This window comes from Haliotis cracherodii, unplaced genomic scaffold (assembly GCF_022045235.1).
Source record: "Haliotis cracherodii isolate W230 unplaced genomic scaffold, xgHalCrac1.p SCAF_14, whole genome shotgun sequence".
Taxonomy (NCBI): domain Eukaryota; kingdom Metazoa; phylum Mollusca; class Gastropoda; order Lepetellida; family Haliotidae; genus Haliotis; species Haliotis cracherodii.
This window is the reverse complement of record NW_027266269.1, coordinates 35,723,596-35,746,302: the sequence shown is the minus strand read 5'-3', so window position 1 is coordinate 35,746,302 and position 22,707 is coordinate 35,723,596. Positions and strand designations below refer to the sequence as shown.

Genomic DNA, 22,707 nt, shown 5'->3' with positions numbered 1-22,707 from the left:
AATCAGTTCGGTAGTTGAAAAAAAAATATTTAAAAAAGATTCTGACGTGACAAACAAGGTACGTGGATGTGTCTGGAGTGAGTGAGTAATGTTTTACGCCGCTTTTAGCAATATTTCAGCAATATCACGGCGGGGGCACACCAGAACAGGCTTCACAAGGTGCCCATGTCGGATTCGAACCCGGGTCATCAGCGTGACTCTTCATCAGATAGTCATCCTCTAGTACTGAAATGAGGGAATAGTTGACTATACAAGACGATAACCACTGAATGAGGATTTAATGAAATATTGGCAAACTGTTACCATGGTTACAGGTGAAAATTGGTGACGCAAGTTTTGTGTAAAGCATACATACATTGTTTGCATCCCAAATATAAGAGTATGTTATATCAAAATACGTTTTGCTGTGTTGCCATGGATACAAGCTAAGATACAAAATTATAAATATCATAGCCACTTCTTTACTCAGATCAGATTTACAAAACTGTCCATACTTCTCAACACTTGCTAGGGATAACCTCAAGGACTAAGGAACTGACCATTTGATAATCTAGGGTGTATGGGTGTAGGTGGAATTTTTTTTTTATATTGTTAAAAAAAACAAGGAAATAATTTATTTTTTAAATCCTAGAAGCAGTGATAAAAAACACAAACTATTCCCAGCTCCCAAAATACATCATGCGGTAGAGCCAAAAGAAAATCTTTGTTTGAAGGAATTGTTTGGGTTTTTTGGGGTGTTTTAGGTAAAAAAATGAATAAAGTTTTTTTCATCTGTATGAAGAAACAGTATCTGAAATACAATCTTTCTTTAGCTTTTATCAAACCATAATTATTATATCTAGCAAAGTGTCAGCTGTATAGGTCAACAAGAAAAGTTTTAAGCAATCAACTTTAAAAACGGTAGACCAACAAAGATAATTCTGAATTATCTGGAACTGACCTAGATCTCTGTGTTTCATTCCGAGCTGAATGTAGGCACTGGGCAGGTGTCATGTGACAAAATAATATTGGGTGAACAATATCACCATGTGGTTCTTAATGTATACTGCTCAAAAAAGCTAAAGAACACCCGATTCTTTCAGAAAGTATCAGGTGTCCTGACAGATTTACTATAGCAATAGGAAAGAATTGGGTGTTGTTTAACTTCTTTTGAGTAGTATATTTCTGGTATAGCACCATAAACTTGAAAATAATCTTCACATGATCATGTTTAAGGGAGACTAGGCTGAGGTCAGTTTACAACCTTGAATATATGACACATATAATTTTTCTGCTTACTTTTATCTTATGAATCTTATCAACCTCGCAATTAAAGGGCAAGTCAAGTCAACATCGCACCATTTCAGATTTTATACTAAAGGGCTTCAAAAAAATATACTTGACCAAAATTAAATTTGAAAACCATAAATGGTGTAAAACAGATTATAAAGAACGACAGGCGAAATCCTCCCCAAATGAAAAAATTCTGCCACTAAGGGGATTCCCCTTACTGGGTTACAAATGGGTTCCTGGTGTCTGACGCACTTTGTAATTTCATCGATCATTACGATGCTGAGGCATATACTGTGTAGACTAAGGCCGAGGGCAGCTGTTGTTTTATTACCTTAACAGTATTTTAGGAATGAAATGCTAGTTACCCATTGTTAATTGTTAATTTAATTTAATTATTCACAATGTCAAGATGAAAGGGCTTTTCACACATTGAACAAAATATGCAATGTTGATATTTTTGTGGGATTTAAGAATCATAAGACAGATCACATGCCAAAATGTCAGCCAATGAAGACAGTTGTTACCTCTGTGCCTGTACATTTAGGCCACGCCCCCAAAAGGTTTGTTTTGGAAGCCGATATCGGAGCGTGATTTCAGCACTTTCACTTCTACATTTATATACTGTCTACAAATATTATGATTTTCTCTCTTGGAAATTGACTAAATGTATGAAGGAAAATTGATATTCACAACAAAATCACATTAATTTATTTCACTTTACTTGCCCTTTAAGGAAAATCTTCAAAACATGGAGACAATGTCTCAGTTTCATGCAGTGTATTTTTTACGATATCTTGACCCGGACTTAATGTCTGTAAAATCAGATATTTTACTCTGACACCTCTCTATATGAATATCTGATGATATCGCTAACTAAGGTTATGTCAAGTGATTAATTAGCAAACTCTTACCACCCAATCAAAATGAAGGATGCACAGGTTCTTGAACCAATCAGGTATCAGCTTTCTGAAACAATTTATCTACCACCTCTATTTGGAAATTTTGATCATAGCAAAAGAAAACCATAACCAAACACAAATAAAATCTCAAGAATACGTCCATTTGGGTGGTGACACCATATCCACAACAATGTAGTAGTGTGTTTTTATTTTTTAGCATACGGAACTCCCTGATCATATTCGTTTTTGAGACACAAAAATCAGATATGCTTCAACACGGATTGGCTCATTAGAAAGTTCACGAAATCAACCTGGAGGTGTCCTCAGTCCTTCATGGAGAGATATGTCATATCGGAGTAAAAGATCTGGGTCCCGTTCCACAAAGCCATCTTAGCGCTAAGGTGATCGTAACTCCCATACTTTAACACTGGCTTACGATAGTCGTAACGCTAAGATCGCATTGTGGTGCCCTGAATGGCAATGTATCTACCAAGACTGGAAATATGCAACAGACTAGACCATAGTCTCCCTTCAGTGTAATCCTGTAATAGAAAAAGAACCTTTATACGAGTCAACTTTTGATATTTTTGTAAAAAAGTTCTAGAAAAAGCACTTTGATACTGTACAAAAACTATACACTGTAGGAAACCTAGATCAACTAGATCCTATGAACTACATTTAAATATCTTAAAATTCAATAGACATGACAGAAAAAAAAACATTATAAAGAGAGCTAGAAGGCACCAAGTCTGAATACAAAGTGATAAATAATAATGTACAAAGTAAGCCTCATCCTCCCCACCCAGGGGTGTTAATTAGAGGCAATCCAAGAAACATACCTGGGACAATGGATCAGCACAGGTCATTGAACTCCAGCATCTTGGCAATGATCAACACACATTATCAACACATTATCAACACATTTGTGTGAAAAAAATAGAAAAACATCATGGCAATGCTTACCAAACAATATTGTTGTGAAAAAAACATGAGTCATACATCATAAACAAATTCAACTATTTTTACAGTTCATTTTTAGTGGAAAATAGAATATTATCATATAATTTCAACCTTAGGTCTACCTTAGCAGACAGTTTAGAAGAGTAAAGTGTCAATATTTTCCACCCAAAATATAATAAAACAATCATTTCCATTGAATTTTAGCTTTAAACTGCCATGGCGGTAGTTTGGACAAGTAACAATTCTATGTTATAATTGGCAAATTATAATCTGGATCTCCTTAAAAATCCTGGATGTAAGATCATCAATAACAATACAATAGATGGCACAAGCTGTACACATATATATGAAGTTACTTTCACAGAGATTCTTTGTGCGTGCCACCTTGGCACAGTCTCATCATTCTGTAATGGATGGGTAAAATTAACTATGTCACAGATTCAAGCCATTCCTCTTCAACTACAACTGTTACCTTGACACTAATGCCCACTGCCCTGGAGTAGGCTGCAAATCAAACATCACTACAGTAGGCCTCTTTTCTTCATAGTTTGGTTTTGGGTAAATTTTTTAATATTTTTATCACTGAATTGATTCACATAACAGGCAGGCAGGAAAATAAAATGTCACATATTTGTCTTATTCCATCTTTGAAATGTTAGGCTTTTAGTGCCATAAGCAATGTCATGGAAACATATATGCCCCTGGAATCATCTTCAGAGCTGTTTTGGTGCCTAATGAAGATTAAATCATAGCTAATAAGTGACACATTTGACCTTAAATGACCTTTCAAATGACTGATCAATCAGGGGTATCCAATCATTATAAAGTGCTCATCAAAAATGAAAAAAGAGGTATCAAATTTAAAGATAGACTACCTCAAATTTCAAAACACCAAAGGTTTATCTGCTAATTCTGTTCAAGTTCATACAAAAGGTTTGTATAAAGGTGAAGCTTATACACTGTCAAGACCTTGGTTAACCTTGGTTAACGGAGCCTAGACCAAACAAAGCTGCTTTGTATGCCAAGTTAAACAGGTGATTTGCATAGAGTACATTTCTTGCACAGAACCTCAGTTCTATGAATGTGTAAAAATAACCATGAAAGTTAATAAATGCTGTTGAAGTTATCAAGGCCAAACCAAAAGCAGTTTTGATGGTTTTGAGAAATTGTGAGTTTAATTTTTCAAAATCATGCTAGCCTTGGGTAATACATCTTCATGAGGTAAGCCTGTCCACCAGCCTATATCTTGTTTCTCCCCTTGTCCTATTAAGGCCACTTTTCTTGGCTCGACCCTGGCGCAACCTCGCGTAGATCATGATTTGTGCCCCTTGTAATGAAAACGAGATATCCAATCGGATCACTCTTTTTATCTCGTATAGCTTCACAAAAATGGTGACTACCATAGGTGACGACCTCGTGAAATGAAAACATTTGCGATTTCATCCCTGACACAAAATCATAGGTAATCGTTGGGGGGTTTAAAAGATGACAAAGATTGGCTGGTAAATCACTTTCATACAAAGGTTTACCAGTCATGGATGTTGATTTTGTGAAACGTTTTCTGATTAGACTAGCGATATGTGCGACAGTCCAATCATATTTAGCACAGGACAGTGGGCTTGATGTGGCAAGGGGGGAAACAAGACTTTGAATATGAGGCTAGTGGACGCTCTTGCCTCGGGAAGATGTGGATAATAATTTTATCTCTGGTATGTAACAGAATTCTTTCATACATGGTATTTTGACCTGAGAAGCAAGCATATCTTTTTAATTAATCACATGAATTGTACAACCATTTATGTGAAATGAGATTTCAAACGTGTTTCAGTAGCAATATCACATAAGGAGCCCCAAGAACAGTCTTCATTCATTGGGAGTTCACGATTAGAAGTTCTTCATTTCAAAATATAAGTTAAATTACAAAACTAAACTGAATCTTATACAGCAATGTACAGCAAGGCACAATATCAATATGGCTTAAACCACCAATTTTTTCAGGTAGCAAAGAATAGCTAAAGACGGCAAATATATTTATTTTTTTCATCCCTCCTACAGCTAATATTTGTAAAAACATTGTATGATCCACTTAAATAAAGAGAGCTCATTTTAATTCATATTTATTTGTGATCCAACATATAAAAAAATAATGTCATTTTGTAGAGATATTATAACCTGGATAAAAGAAGATGGTACAGAAAATATGCAGCAGGGATTCCAGAATTGGAGAATATACATACCCTGGTAATAAAATACCTGTATGGATGACTACATGTCAAGCCCAGGAAACATCAATAACTCTGTTTAACAATCGGGTGTCATCAAGCATTCTCAAAATTGCGAGTGTATGTCATGGTGGTGAAAATAGAATACACATAGTTGACTACCTTTCAGCTAGTTTTCGAAAAACAAAACGGCATGCAATAAACCAAAAGAATATTGATGTTTTTTACGCTAAAACAGCAGAAATTATCAATGAAAGAAAAACCTACCATCCTTCAAGTGAATGTCAAATATGGCAAGATGGAGTTAAAGACATGGTGGTAACAACATGCAGGAAGGACAAACTTGTGGTAAAATGTGGTTTTGAAAAAGTTTAAAAAACAAAAGAAACAAAGTCATAATTCAAGATTCTTTTCACTCAATCAGAATGTTGTGAACCCTTTCCAAATAATATATGTCAGCTTTTAACAATTATGTCCTGGCCAAAGTATGAGCAAATGTGGTTGATGACATGACAGATTTTGAACGATTGAAATTATTTTTTTAAGATAGTTTTAAAGGGTTTTTTCTTAATTTCATAGGCATTTGAACATTGTATTTTAACAATCCTTTCCACGCAATAATGAAAAACTAAGCAGTAAAGCCTCTCAATCATAATTGGTTGTGCTGTCAGTGAAAAACAAGACTCAACGAGCCATCACATTTGTTTTAACAGTAACTATGGTAGCACGAAATGGGAAATTTGTAATTTCCATTTGGGAACTTTTTACTGAAATTTGTTGCAAACATGGGGCTGAAAAGCAGCCACTGAACAGGTCCCCAAGAATCCCTACATGGTTTGCTTTATTCAGACCTCTTTTGTTTCATATATTTCAGGACAGCATGACAAGATACAGGATGTTCGAAAACATTACAAACTGATTTCAATATTAATACAAGTTCAGGATATCAAGTTGAAAAGACGTGATAAGGCTACACTGATTCTCCTTAGTCCTTATTTTGAAGATGACATTAGGAAACAACTTTTACATATTTACATGAAATCAACACACTTTGATATTTATATTTACAAAAGTGATGGCAAGCTAATGAAATAACAAGAGAATCAATTTCTCGGGCCTTTAAATCACATATGTATATCTCAGTCTTAATAAGCTGTACAAACACTGCTGACACATTTCAATACATCTAGCCAAAGAGAATTCAAATTCAGGGAGATAACTCTAAATCAAGGAAGATAACTCTGAATCAAGGGAGATAACTCTGAATCAAGGGAGATAACTCAAAAACCAAGGGACATAACACAGCTGCCAAACAGTGCAAAAGCAATGAAGGAAATCTGTGCCACAAAAGGAAAGTGAACAAAACAACTCGAAAATAAATACGACTGACTGCATAACATACTTAAGCTGACACGGTAAAGAATAATAAGGCATACAAGAATGTTACATTTCAGCGCACATACAAATATTGCATGCGTTTCACCATCTTCTTGCTCTGAACACATTTTTCTTGAAAGAATTATTTTCAACTCACAGCGTACAAACTGTAAATTCAATTGTGCCGTATACATTGAAGAATCAAAGGACCAGGCAAATTGTCATTCTGATTATGATGGTTATCTATGAAACTCTTCAGAGGACAATATTTTGACATGAGCCTTGTAAAGATATCAAAATATGGATGACAAAAGATAACAAATACTTGTACTGTTTTACACTTTTCACAAACTTAAATATTTGAAAACTCAAACAATGATTGATTTAAAATTATTGTACCAAATGTGTGTTAAAATAAAACCCTACAGTACTTAATGATCCAATCATAATAGATTCGCAAAGTGGACATCTGCCAACAGTAAAACCTTGATAATCAGAACAGTTTCTGACATTAGGGACACTATGATATTCTGGGGGGTGGAGACTGGCATTTTATCTAAAGAATTAAATTGTCCATGAAAATGCTTGAAAGACTGTCTGCTTCAAAATATACATGATTAAAAAAACATATTTAAACTCATAGTTTCAAGTAATAAAATATCTGTTTTGTAGATGTACCTGAAAAAGATCCAGCCATACCAACTCCCAGGCCATCCTACCCCAAGAATATCAAATGGTTGGTCACTCAGCCACCAGCCCTAAGCCTGTGTCTAATAAAGCTTCTTTCAATCTCATGAGCTCAGCTCAGACGTTATAAAGAATGATGCCCTGAACTTACCACCTCCTTACTAATAAAGACCTGACAATCAGGTCTCACTAAATATCCAATTACGTCGTTATCTCTGTCTTCGACACTGATTATTTTATTTCACTTAGCAAAAGACAACACCAGGTAATTTGAGCATCTATCGTCTGCACATGGTGCAGTTCATTTGTGCGGAGAGGGGAGGCAGGTGAGCTACACAGATCACTTCACAGAACAGTCACAATAATTACCGAACATGAACCAGGTTTCATTGGTGAAAAATAGAGTGAAACCCCTTTTTCTACACAGATGAAGTGAAATCACCCGAATAACATATTTCTAGATTAATTAAACACACCTCATGTCCCTTTGTATAAATATAGACTTTGCCAATGATAAATATCCAAGCAGGCTTCTGGGTAACAGGATCTGGATTAATAGTGTCTGGATAAATGGGGGTCCAGGCTCAGAGGGTTGAACTGTTAACAATCTGTTTCACTGAACCATACAATCCTAGCAAATTATGATAATCGTCTCACTGATGTGGTTCCTAAAAAATATATAAAAAAAGAACACCTTTCCAAGCAGTGTCAGTAAAACAACATATTCCTATCACTGATGATCTTCAACAAAGATGGCCGACAGGTTCTAGAGTGTGAGTGAGTGAGTGAGTATGGTTTTACGCCGCTTTTAGCAATATTCCAGCAATATCACGGCGGGGGACACCAGAAATGGGCTTCACACATTGTACCCGTGTCAGGAATCGAACCCGGGTCTTCAGCGTGACGAGCGAACGCTTTAACCACTAGGCTACCCGACCGCCCCGACAGGTTCTAGACTTTGTATTTACACTATAGATCCAGTAAATTTGGGATTGCTCTTCAAACATGAAGTAACACATTTGTTGAGGTCCAGATCCAGTGACAGTTGTTTCCTGTCAACATATTCCTGCTTCTGGTGACGCCTTGGAACAAAATTGTGGTCCAGTACCTAACACTGTTTCCATATAATGAAGGACGTTCAAACTTGGAAGCATTTCTGTTTCCGATTTCTGTATCCAATTACAAACATTTTGGTTAATAAAACTTCCCAAATTCTTGGACCTGGTACCCTCGCTTCTAAAAGATGACAATTGTTAGGGCCAGATATCTGAATCTTACAAGCACAGCCGTTATAATTCAATAACAGGCACCAATATTCAAATTCTTGATGTGGTTCAGTTCCTGGTTCATACCAATAGATATAAGGTTCCAAAGGTGAGAAACCTGTAAACAGATGTGAAGACAAGCACTCCCATCGTCCCATGTGACATCTTTGTGAAGTGTTACCCTGTCAGACGAAGAAGACACGAGGAGCCTGTACATGTAGCACCGATACAGCTGTGATATCCTTACATTGCAGTTGACCCTAGAACTATGTACACGACCTTGAACCCTGACACAGGTCAAGGTCAAGGTCAAGGTATATCTAAAGACAGCAGATCCTCAAATCTTCCCTGTTACCTCCCCTGAAAAACGAATTTGAATGGTGATTAAAAAAACACAAGCGACAATTTTACATGTGACTGTCCGAAAATTGCTCGAAAGTTGTCCTTCCAGCACTGTGTTCAAATGAAATTTCCGTATATCCATTCAGCATAACATTTCACATTCAAATCTAACATGACCGTTATTTAAAATCGATATTTAGGAGGAACTAATTTACTGAGCCAGGACGAAACAAAATTGTCATTAGCAAACAGTCTCCTGGTGCTTACTCGACATGCATGATATGAGGTGCCTCGAAACGGATCACTGGTTTCGAGGTACTCCATCCCTTTTAACCAATCAGATCAGAGAACATGCCTACTTATATGTTACAAAGAGGAGATAAATATTTTGTTTTGTAAGATTTGCGTGATGTTATGCTGAATGAAGGTACAGAAATTTCATTTGAACACAACACCATAAGGGAACAACAATCTTGTTAGTCATGATGCAACACAGCAATATTCCAGCTATATGATGGCAGCCTGCACATAATCAAGGTCATAGGTTATGTATAAAGCAAGGCTAACTCAGTAGATTGCTTGAGTGAGTGAGTGAATATGGTTTTACTTGAAATGTTCATAGACTTGGGCCTTGGACAAATGGCAACGTATTCACGTAATGTTGGAGAGACAGACTTAATATGAGTGAATGAGAGAGTTGGGTTTTACACAACTTTGAACATTAGGCTGGACTTCCTTTCTTTTTGGGGGGTTAAAGATATTTGGCCTCAAACTTTTGGTGGGTAGGATAGTTAAAAAATCCAACTTCAAATATGTTTCTTTGATTTCCACAAAATGTTGGGAAGTAAGAGCGTTCGGAAGTTTTCACGATAAATTTTCAATCGAATAGTTGAAAATTGATATATGCACACAGCAAATATCAGAAATGTGCACCGATATATATATATATATATATATGTATCACCTCTGGATTAATAATTTATGTATATTGATAGCAGTTGTAAATGAGTTTTATTTAACATTTTCAATTTTTGAAGGTGGCGGATTAATAAAGATGAACAAGTTTGGCCTTATTGCAGTTATATTGTGGCCCGAGTGTGTGAGTGAGTGAGTGAGTGAGTGAGTGAGTGAGTGAGTGAGTGAGTGAGGTTTTACGTCTCTTTTAGCAATATTTCAGCAATATCACGGCGGGGTACACCAGAACGGGCTTCACAGGTTGCCCATGTCGGATTTGAACCCGGGTCATTGGCTTGACAAGCCAAGGCTTTAAACCACAAGGCCACCCCACCCCACTGATCCCAGGAGGGGATGGAAGTCTACTGATGAACTCAGGGCCTCGTGTAATAACAACGTACATTATGTAGGGTTCCGCGGAGGTAGGTCGACAACAGACAGCTTCAGCTGGCCGGGAGACAGAGCATCATAGTCGCCTCCCTTTGATGACATCTGGTTTTGAATGGAATCAATCTGAAAATGTGTAATTGCTACATGTAGAAAAATATGTTTTAACTTGCTCTGGGGATAAATTTAGGTTACAATGTCATATAGTGTTCAAAATGAAGGGTGCTGAAATCTTTAAGGTCTTCTATGGTATTTGAATCTAGCATTGTCAAGAGACCCCTCTAATCTTTAAGACAAGGTTATACCAAGGGCCCCTTGAGTTTCATGCTTCATTTCAAACACTGCGGGTTCAGGATCGAACAGCAGATCTTCCGTTCTCCAGACGCTCTACCACTCGCTGAAATGGGGTTTAACGTAGAGTCCAAGATTATTGCACTTATATACCGACGTGCATGTGTGTGTGTGGCTGCTGGTACTAGTCCGGTCTAATGCATCTTTTATAGTGCTAGCTCACTGAGATACCTTGCCTCAGTTTTAACATAAATACACAGACCAGCCGACCAGTCCTTCTTTTAGCTCCATAATGCCGAGCACCAGGAAGGGTAAAAACAAGTACCATCTTTATGGTATGACACAGCCTGGAATCGAACCCCGGATCTTCAACTCTCCAGGTGGACGTGCCACCACTAGACCACGGGGGCGGTTCACTAGATGACAGAGGCAGTTACAAAAGTCCAAAGTGACACAGGTATTATGGTTATGTTGCTGACAAACGTGATCCTGGCACACGTAAGAAACATAACTCTGTACAGCATATTGGGGCAATTTACACCATCGGTCATGATCCATTAATCCTTGAAGAAAAAGAGGTACTATTTACCTGAGCACTGCTGTTCACCTCGCCCGACCCTATGTGTGTCGTGTGACGGAAATCTGTCGGTAAGCCGATCATGCTGGGGTCGATCCTTCTGCGAGGCCGAGTCTGAAAATAAAATTATTTTTTTCTTATTTCTTCATGCAGGATCTTGTATGTAAACAAATTACAGTTTTAAGAAAAACCTCCAAAACAACATTTGACATGGCAAGGGGAAGTAACTCTTCAACTTTCCTCCCAAACCAAATGCACCACGTTTATCGCGCCACCAATATTTTCAAGGAATCACTTCATGAGTACTGTAACAACCAATTTCCTGCTAATCAAGAAATGCAAAAAGCAATCTTTTTAAACAAATTTAATCTAATTCATACCATGGCCTTAATGTAACTTTGAAAAGTATTTCGGTAATAATCTTGGGCGAAACTCCAAGTGACGCAGAGTGAAACACACACCATCTTCCCGAGGCAAGGGAGTTAACTGACGATGAAAGTCCAGTTTAAACCCTTGCCAAACTAGGTTGGAGTCTATACATAGTGCAAGAAAATCGCTGAATGAAATCGACATTTGGTTCATAATCAATATGATTGCAGGATTGTGTACTTTCAACTGGGCATCAACAAATGTTTTCCAAATCTTTTCATGTTTTTAATCAAGGTGTTCAACTGATTAGATTTACTTTGCGAGGTAAGACCCATTTTATTACAAAAAAGATCTTGAGTATCGACCAGATTTTCTTGACTGGACATTTTGTTTGAATCAAATGCAAGTGATATGAGTGGTGGAATCTGATTGGTCAATAGGAGGGACAGAGAACCCTTCATAGCCACTGGTGGCACTTGAACCATGAAATTGCATCCCAGTTCAGCAAGGGTGGAAACTTGACTTTACAATCAGTTATCTCCCTTGCCTCCCTTGCACACACGCTGGTATGGTGCTGACAAACCAATGATTATGATAAGAAAGACAGAGCTCCAGATAAATGTTTGAGCAATTGACTTTTTCCTTGAAGGTTTCTATTTTAATTGGGCTATTACATTTTTCATTGGGAAAGCAATATTTTTTCACTCATCTATTCATCACTCTGTTGGGTTGTTTTTTTGTTGGGTATTTTACGCAAATACGCAGCTTATCTGTAGCTCTGGGAAGAGCCTCGGACCCGGTGATCATTTCAGAAAGCAACCTGCATATTTACACATGACTTCCTTATGGTGCAAAATATAAAAATCACCGCACCCAAAGGGTAAAACATAATATCCCAAAACTAAAACACATTTCCGATTCTAACCCTCAGCTACCGACTATAGTTCAAGACTATGTTTGTTTCTGTTGGTTTGTTGTTTAACGTAGCACTCAGCAATATTCCAGCTATATGACGGCTGTCTGTAATTAATCGAGTCTTGACCAGACAATTAACATCATGAGCATCGATCCTCGCAATCTGACAGCCTGATCACGTTAGTCAAGACTAAGTTTTATCTGTCACTGTCACAAGCAGAAGTAAACATGATTTTGCGATTAATCATTCATTGTAAACTCGAAGGTCCCCAGCAGCAGTAATGATAGGTTTAGCGAGACGTCTCGACTGAATTGACCGTTGCAATGTAACGCATGTTTTGATTGGCTGGAATAATCACTTCCTGGAATGAGAGTTGTTTCCCTTTCTTATGGCCCAATCAGCTTTAAGCTTTCATTTTATGATCACACATCCCTGTTCCTCACATCTGAGAAAAGAAAGCAGAAGAAAAGGACAAGTTTATGGATTTGTTTTGCCCAAACTGCGAAAAACATATGATCAGGACTTGGCTTTGATGGTGATGTTTCTTTGTTTCTTTGTTTTGCCACGCTCCAGCTATATGATGGCGATCTCTAAATAATCGAGTCGGGACCAGACAATCCAGTGATTGACATCATGAGCATCGATCCACGCAATTGAGATACGATGACATGCATCAACCAAGTCAGCGAGTCTGTCCACCCGATCCCGTTAGTCGCCTCTTATGACAAGCTTAGTGACCTTTTACGGCAAGCGACATTAATAATAAAGAGGTCAATTGATGTTTGTTGGTTTCAAGTTAAATCATTCTGAGAGAGTGCAACTGATGCACTGTGTGTAGTTTACCATTGTTTTCTTGACTATGACTGTTGAAAGAACTGAAGAATGTGTAATTATTTAACACTGATGGAACTGTCTTTGAAAAGTGAATAAATAAAATGGGAAAAGTGAAAAGGTATCAATGTGAATACAAAAAGTGACATTGTCAAGTTGAATTCACAATGAATGATGAAAAGGTAATATTCTTTAAGTTTTATGTCTGTAGTTCAAAATGTGCGCCCCCTGGTTTCATCAAATGTTCCCAAGTCTTAGAAAGATAGAGGTCACGGGGCCCACTTTCCAGTTTCTGACATGAGGTGGGGTAAAATGGGGTTTCACGTCGCGTCAAAGATTATTGCACGTATATAGCGCCATGCATGCCCGTGTGTGTGTTTGTGTGGCTGCTTGTACTAGTCCGGACTGATGCCGATTAATAGTGCTAGCTCACTGAGATACCATGCCGCAGTTTAATATGTCCTTGTTTTAGCCCCTTAATGCCGAGCGCCAGACTGGGTAACAACAAGTACCATCTTTTAACGTCTTTTGGTATGACGCTGCTGGGGATCAAACCCCGGACCTTCCGCTCTCCGGGCGGACGCTCTACCATTAGACCCAGGGGGCTGTCCGTTTCTGACATGAACATTGCAACCTCTCAAATCCAGGCACACTGACGGACAGAGGGAATTCTTCACAGGGAATTGCAGTCCCATAATTCATGGGGTTTTTTTCCATGACAACATGACACACACCATGCCCTTCCCCTCAATCAGGAACAGTTTCAGGCATATTTCACGCAGTGGACAAAAGGGAAGGGAGATAACTCTACTGTTACCCACATGAACAGATCATACACAAGCTGTTTTCTTGAAATTTTAAACCAAATGTCTGGTTTGCATTTTTGAAACTCTGAAAAGATAATTAAGAATGTATTTGAGATGTGGACGGTCGGGTAGCCTAGTGGTTAAAGCGTTCGCTTGTCATGCAAACGACCCAGGTTCGATTCCCGACATGGGTACAATGTGTGAAGTCCATTTCTGGTGTTCCCCACTGTGAAATTGCTGGAATATTACTAAAAGCGGTGTTAAATAAAACTCACTCACTCACTTACTTATATGAGATGGAAAATGCTGAGAACATTCAAGGCCTTTAAAATAATAATCCAGAATCTAAATTCAAGAATTTCTTTAACTGAGCAAACCCTGTTTTGAGAAGTTTCATCAACACAAGACACTGACTCAGTGTAAGCGATGCCAGCCTACTCAACATGGTGTTTGATAGCACCAGCAGCAGCAGCAGGGCTATACAACATGGTGTTTGATATCACCAGCAGCAGCAGCAGCAGTTGGTTCCACCCCGATCAGTATCCCCTCTGTATCAGTGCCCCACACCCTGATGAAAACATTCAAATGACTGTACACTACACTGTATCACTGGAGCAGCCAACACTGGCTGTATTTGTGAAAATCATATCATTCCGTGAAATTAGGGTTCAAAATCATCACACCTTTCTCTTCTGAAGTCAATGGTTGAGATAAGGCAAAGATTCATCTCATCAGGTATCCGGTATTGTAAACACGGAATACTAGATGTCAGGTGAAATGGGTTTTATCAGTGCATCCAAGATTATTGCACTTATAAAGCAACGTGCATGCACATGTGAGTGTGAGTGTGTGTGTGTGTGTGTGTGTGTGTGTGTGTGTGTGTGTGTGTGGCTGCTTGTACTAGTCCAGACTGATGCCGATTTATAGTGCTAGCCCACTGAAATACCATGCTGCAGTTTCACATGAAAACCACACTCAAACACAGTATACTGACTCCGAGCCGACCAGTCCTTGTTTTTGCCCCTAAATGACGAGCTCCAGGCAGGGTAACAACAATTACCATCTTTTAATGTCAGGGATCAAACCAGCGTGTCAGCTAAATGTGGGAGGAAGTGGGGTCTCAGATGTTTACCACTTCGGTGAAACCAACGAGTGAGTGAGTGAGTGAGTGAGTGAGTGAGTGAGTGAGTGAGTGAGTGAGTGAGTGAGTGAGTGAGTGAGTGAGTGAGTGAGTGAGTGAGTGAGCGAGCGAGCGAGCGAGTGAGTTTTACATCTCTTTATGAAATATTCAAGCACAGGCACTGGGCTTCATTTGTTAAGTTCAAGGGGGCACGGGTGGCCAAGTCATTTAAGGTGCCGCGATTCGCTGTGCAGAGTTGCGTTCCCTGGACACGCCAGAATTTGGGACTGATGCCAATTTCACTGGAACTTTGTTTAAACTATGGTTGTTGGTTCGAATCCCGGTTCACCCGATTATGTTTCTAGGTTTGTCAGCACCATACCCGTGCTCGTGGGTTTCACCGAAGTGGTAAACGTCTGAGACCTGCATTACTTCGGGCTTTCCTCCCACATTAAGCTGACACGCCGTGATATAACTGGAATAATGTTAAAAGCGGCGTTAAACCCAACTCACTCACTCACTTGTTAAGTTCATGTTGGGAGCCGAACCTGGTCCTCTAGCATCATGAGCTGACGCTTTAGTTTAACCACCAGACTCCCCCCCCCCCCCATCACCACTAGTTGAAAGGTAGTAACACAATGTGAAGAGTTTTTTTTCAATCTTATTTGTACCCGTGAAGATTCTGGGGTAGAATAGGTCTTCAGCAACCCATGCTTGCCGTAAAAGGTGACTATGCTTGTCGTAAAAGGCGACTAACGGGTTCGGATGGTCAGGCTCGCTGACTTGATTGAAGCATGTCATCGATCCCAATTGCGTGGATCAATGCTCATGATATTAATCACTGGATTGTCTGGTCCAGACTCGATTATTTACAGACCGCCGTCATATACCTGGAATATTGCTTAGTGCGGCGTAAAACAACAAACCAACCTACCAATCAATCTTATTAGAATTTGTGTTTTACAAAAAGACTGTGCAGTGATAAACACGATGTGGGACAAACTGAGACTATTTTGGGTCCCTTGTCTTTTTGACGATAAGCAGTCAAATTGTTAAAAATGCACCGTAAAAAATGAATAAAGAAACTAAAAAATAAGGAGTATAATTTGAAATATTATTTGGATGATTTAGCAGCATTGTTCTATGTTAAACTTCAATAATGCAACTTAGATCAATCTTATGTATATCATGGTAAATGCCAGTGATGTTCAAGATCATAATCAGATAATGGCTAGTATTATCTGCAGTGTGGTAAACAAATCCGATCAACTTGGTAGAAATCAATCTGACAACTATGTAAATGAAGTCTACAAGAACTCCTCCCAGCTCAATACATCGATACAATGGCTTCTTTCTCAATAAAGTGCTGGCTCATATTACCAATGTGTTTGATTTGTTTGTTTGTTTGTTTGTTGTTTTAACGCCGCACTCAGCAAAATTCCAGCTATATGACGGCGGTCTGTAAAATATTCGAGTCTGGACAAGACAATCGAGTGATTGACATCATGAGCATCGATCCACGCATATTGGGATCGATGACATGCATCAACCAAGTCAGCGAGCCTCACCACCCAATCCCTTTAGTCGCCTTTTACGACAAGCATAGTAGCCTTTTTGCTGAAGACCTATTCTAACCCGGAATCGTCACTATACAATGGCTTCTTTCTCAATAAACTACTGGCTAATATTCCCAATGTGTTGTATAGGAGTCTCCCAGTGTCACTGTGTTTCTGGAGACAAACATGGCTATAAGGCATTTGGTGCTATGTGATAAACTGGGCACTTCACTCAAACAATGTATTCATAAATACTTTCTAAACTTACTTCACTGTGTGAAATTACATCTCAAACGTTAATTCTTTTAAGATGATAAACAGTTTACTAACCTCATTTTTTTGCATACCGGAAATCATAAATTATAGTCCTATTATATGATATTTGCAATACAGAAACACAACCAGCTAATAAAACCACTAATGCTACAATGGATCTCCATGTTACTATGGTTACCAAACCCCATGCCAACTGTTACTATGGTTATTCATTTGGAGAGCTATGATTCAAAGGTTTCCCGATGGATTACAAATTGATGATACAGATATGATATAACAAATCATGTTAATCTCAATTTTCAAATAAATATTATCAACATTTGCCATGACCAGGGTTGATATCTGCTCAGACTAGAATGACCTACCCCTACCACTTATCAAAATTCTAAATCCAATTGCAAAATAATTGTGATTCTAAATTAAGCAAACATGCAATTTCAAAACGTACTGGGAGATAATAACAAACACTTTAATCCATGTCTCATGCATTGAGAAATGATGCAAATTAAGTATATAAGTATATTAAGCAATATACCTGATATCCATCATATTGTATCTCAAGTACTGACATGTATCAATATGTAAGGAAACTGTTCGAAATAGAAATAATTTTAAAACCCAACAAGACAGTTGGGGAAGTGACCCATAAGTGTTGTCTGCCCATCTCCAAAGTTACCTGCCCGCATTCAGGCTTTTATAAATATTGAGGTAAGGTGAGGTGAGGTGAAATGGGGTTTAATGTCGCGTCCAAGATTATTGCACTTATATAGCGCCATGCATGTACGTGTGTGTGTTTGTGTGGCTGCTTGTACTAGTCTGGACTGATGCTGGTTAATAGTGCTAGCCCACTGAGATACCATGCCGCAGTTTAACGTGACTACCCCACTCAGACACAGCATACTGACTCCGAGCCGACCAGTCCTTGTTTTAGCCCCTTAATGCCGAGCGCCAGACAGGGTAACAACAAGTGCCATCTTTTAACGTCTTTTGGTATGACGCAGCCGAGGATCGAACCCCGGATCTTCCGCTCTCTACCACTAGACCACAGAGGCGGTCATAAATATTGAAAAATCGCCAAAACTAGAGACAAACCATGTCTTCATTCAGTAGAAATAATGCCAACAATTACGGGAACTTGAAAATCTGAAAGGAGTTACAACAAAACTGAATACAAAAATAGTCCTAAAATTATCTGCCAGATAGTCAGGCAGGTAGAGGAAAATTTCATGCAGTCTGACAGAATAGTTGACAGACACGGGCAGGCAGGCAGGCAGTTATTTCGGACACTGTATGGAAAGTGTATCCTGACTCCCCTTTTTTCATTCCTGTGTTGCTATGAGCGTTGGGACGAGTCCACATCTACTTCCCATGCACCCTCTGTAAGCCGGGTAGCCTAGTGGTTAAAGTGTTTGTTCGTCACGCTTCGTCGATTCCCGACATGGATACAATGTGTGAAGCCCATTTTCTGGAGTCCTCCGCCATGATATTGCTGGAATATTGCTAAAAGCAGTGTAAAACCATACTCACTCACTCACTCAATCACTCACCCACCCTCTGTAAGCCTCAAGAGTTGGGTACAGAATGTCCGAGTGAGAAATGTTCAAATACACATATACAACAATGTGATCATGCATCCACTGAAGTTGATTGACGTTTTATCTTCACTCAAACAGTCAGAAGGAATGTGTGCATAGTCAGAAAGAAATGCGAACATCAATTAACGACTTAGCGATTATTGGTGTAACTATGAAGTTATTGTCATAAAACAACATATCACGTGACTAACTACGGGTCCAGGTAGCCCTGTGGGTACCTGGGCGCGATTGAGGACCCACCCGAGTTACCAGAGATACCCGGCCAAGCCTGAGTTGCTGTCATGATAACATATGGAAGGGTAAGTTTTGTCTAAAAATAACAACAATAAACTAAAAATTTACAATTAGCGTGACAACCGTCATCTTCCCAAGGCAAGAGAGCTAACTGACTTTTAAAGTCAAGTTTCAACCCTTGCCGAACTAGGCTGGAATTCTTGGGCTCGATCGTAGCGCCACCAGTGGCTGTTGCGAGTTATGTCCTTTCTATGCCTCTCCTACTGACCAATCAGATTCAACCTCTCGTATCACTTGCATTTGCTTCAAACAAAACGGTGACGCCCAGTCAAGACGATCTGATCGATAATCAAGATCTATATTGTCATAAAACGAGTCTTACATCGTGAAGTGCATCAAATCACGTGAGCACCGTGATTAAAAACCTGAAAAGATTTAGAAAATATCTGTTGACAACGAGTTAGCGGTGCACATGCTTTGCAAATGCTGCTGTGGACAGAAATCTGCATGACACTTTACGAACCGGATTTCGATTTCAGTGCGTGATTTTGATTGGACTATGCATATACTCGTTAGTCCAGCCAAAATCTAACTCCACAATACCAGCCTAGTTCGGCAAGGGTGGAAACTGGACTTTTATAGTCAGTTAACTCACTTGCCTCGGGAAGATGGACAACCGCCAACGTAACATGCCATGTTGAACTCTTGAACTTTGTGATGTTTTCACTTAAAAACACACAGGAAGGAAGTGAGGTTTTCCCGCCTCGCTCTTGGGCATGAGGCATGGTAAGCAAGATATTATTACTTGCACAACTACTTGTGGATAAATCATGGCGAAGAGGACTTCAGTTGAAAATCTAAAAACTTTTAGTATGATGACAGCCATGTTACGGGAATTATGGCAATGATGAAGTAGAGGTATTCGCAACAATTATATATAACATGGTAAATGTAATTTTGAAGCATTCCGAGCCACCATCTCTTTGCCAATATCAACAACGAACGCTCACTCAGCCACTCAATGGCTAATGTTACTCTGGAAATTTACATATGTGTTACCATGGTTACATACCGTTTGCGGCTGTTCTGTGATGCAGCAACTAAAGCAGAGCAGAGCGTCGCCCATCATCGGGGGAATGTGTGACCCGCCTATTTTCAAAGATGGTGCAGGCTGGGCAGGTGGATGTGTTCCAGGAGTCAGTCACTCCGGTCACCCGCAGGGCTCCTGTTCCCTGTACGGTGCTGGTGCAGAGGGTCTGCTGAAAAATAATTAAATGAATTATTATTTGTTGTTTTTATTATGTCAAAGCCTCAGAATTCAAGTTATAGCTAGTAGCTAGTGAGTTTGTATTAATGACAATATTAGCAATATTCCAGCAATATTCCAGCAATATCTAGAAATGAAGCACACACATTGCACCTCTTTGGGGATTTGAACCCTGGCCTTTACATGCAAACACTTAAACCCACTAGGCTACCCTACCCTCCTCCAGTTGTATTTCTGCAGGGGAGGGGTGTGTGTGTGTGTGTGGGTGTGTGTGTGTGTGGGTGGGTGGGTGGGTGGGGGGTGGGGGTGGGGGGGGGGGGGGTGGGGGCTGGTAGAGAGGACACCAAAGAATTGTTTGTTTGGTGTTCCAGGTGTATGATGACAGTCTGTAAATGATAAAGTCGAGACCTGACAATCCAGTGATTGATATGAGCATCGATCCACGCAATTGGGATCGATGATATGCATCAACCAAGTCAGCGAGCATAGTCGCCTTTTAAGGCAGGCATGGGTTGCTGAAGAACTCTTCTACCCCGGATTTTGACGGGTCGATTAACGATAGTAATATCTTTAAGTTCTTTTGACTTCAAAGTGTCCTTTCACAGTTTCATGTTTTTTAACCATACAGTAAGGAGATATACATACCGTATTCGACGTAATAAACACCACGCTCTTATAAGCACTCACGGCAAAATTTGCTAATATAGTGGCTGGTGAACAATCCCAGTTAGCACCCCTTCTGATTAATCAATGTACACAAGACCTATTTATTTGTGTATAATATGCACTCGTGTGTTATATGCACACTTAATTATGGGGCAATTAAATTCTGGAAAAATATATCTGTCGTATATAAACATTTCAGGCTGTCAGGATAAACCACGAAATTTATCTTTCAACTCTGTTTTTTTTTCACCAAAATAATATTCTAATAAAGAGCCCCCTATTTCTAATTTTGAGAGCGCCCTGGGCGCTTATTACGCGGAATATGGTACTCTGTTTTCAATGTAGAGCTAGGTTACCTGTAGATTAAACTGCACTAAATTGAATTTGGAACCGAACGCACAGCGTTCATTACTATGAAGCTATGGCAACTCAATTTCAAATTTACAATAATATTACACCATATCCCATACCTTGCCGACGTATAACCTGATTTTAAGGTAGGGCTGATTATAATGCATAATTATCAGGAGGAAAATCATTACATTGTCAGCTGAGAATAATTTCCTTGAGTTGAATCTCATGGATTAAACACAGCTCACATGCTTCAAGTGTCTGACATTTTTGTTCAATGCAATGCTGATATTATTTCCTTATTGGCTTCAAAGCAGTGCTTGGTGTCCATCCATTTATTCAGGCAACTAGCACATTGTTTTACAACATTTGAGTCACCAAATATGACAAATTTGCCGCCGAAACAAAATGCTGCCCAGTCAAGACAATCTGATAGATAATCAAAATCTATATTGTAAATAAAGGGTCTTACTTTGCAAAGTGAATCAAATAACGTGAGCACTTTGATTAAAAACATGAAAAGATTTGGAAAATATTTGTTGATGCAGTGTTGACAGTACACATGCATTGCAAATCCTTCAATTGACTGCAATTTATCTGCACTGCAGTTTACGACCCGGATGTTGATTTCATTACGCATTTTGATTGGACTTTGCATAGACTCATAAGTCCAACCAAAATGTAACTCCATAATTCCAGCCTAGTTCGGCAAGGGTGGAAACTGGACTTTTATAGTCAGTTAACTCCCTTGCCTTGGGAATGTTCCAAGTGTGTAGCGAGACGTGTGTTTTTCGGCATTATTCCCAGCAGTATAGTTCCTGTAAATAAAGATCTGAAAAGAAATACAGGTCATTTTTTCTTGCTTATTTGAATGCAAGACGCCATGTAGATACTACTTTCCTGCACACCTGATTATGGATTGTTGACAGTGAAGAGGACTTCTGTTGAAAATTTTAAGATTTTATAGTGTGATGATGGTCAAATTTGATTCAAGGCTTTGATGTAATAGAGGTAGGGTATTCACAAGAACTGGTTTTTATTTGTTTCTAAATCCATGCTTGTTTGCACTCAACAGGAATTGGTAAAGGAGACTTATTTGGAATATTTTATATGCAGCTTTCTAGAGCTCTGGCAAGGTCAATACCTAAATTACTGGAGATCGGGACAAACTTGGGTGACAAACTTGGGTGACAAACTTGGGCGACAAACTTCGTAAAACATCCATGATGACTGACGGAATTTGTATTGTAATAATCAGGTAATGGGTTTCCCTCAATGGTTTCTTTGAAACAAAATCCTCATAAGGCTACAAAAAGGAAAATTTATTGTCATGAACATGATGAATGTGTCAAACAAGTATTAAACAACTGCCAGGAACATAGATGTTTAAACTCACTAAACCACAGTGCAAACAGTTGTATGCGACAGTAGTGTGCAGCAAATTAACAAAGAAGACCCATTAAGTGCTATTCCTTCCTCCTCCCCAT

General features: G+C 39.0%; 1 protein-coding gene across 2 annotated transcripts in view; it reads right to left on the bottom strand.

The window, feature by feature from the left end:
- Positions 1 to 3: 3 nt before the first annotated feature.
- The window catches only part of LOC139461219 (CDC42 small effector protein 2-like), a 37,089-nt gene continuing 14,385 nt past the window's right edge, over positions 4 to 22,707 (bottom strand). Inside the window, exons 2-5 of one of the 2 annotated variants that reach the window (XM_071242825.1) lie at positions 20,009 to 20,195; positions 11,246 to 11,347; positions 10,380 to 10,491; positions 4 to 9,042 (exon numbers count right to left, since the gene is read on the bottom strand). In XM_071242825.1, coding sequence (XP_071098926.1) covers positions 10,381 to 10,491; positions 11,246 to 11,347; positions 20,009 to 20,065 — 270 coding nt within the window. In that variant the 5' untranslated portion in view covers positions 20,066 to 20,195 and the 3' untranslated portion in view covers positions 4 to 9,042; position 10,380. The remainder of the gene's footprint in view (positions 9,043 to 10,379; positions 10,492 to 11,245; positions 11,348 to 20,008; positions 20,196 to 22,707) is intronic. The other variant, XM_071242826.1, reaches the window with a different exon arrangement.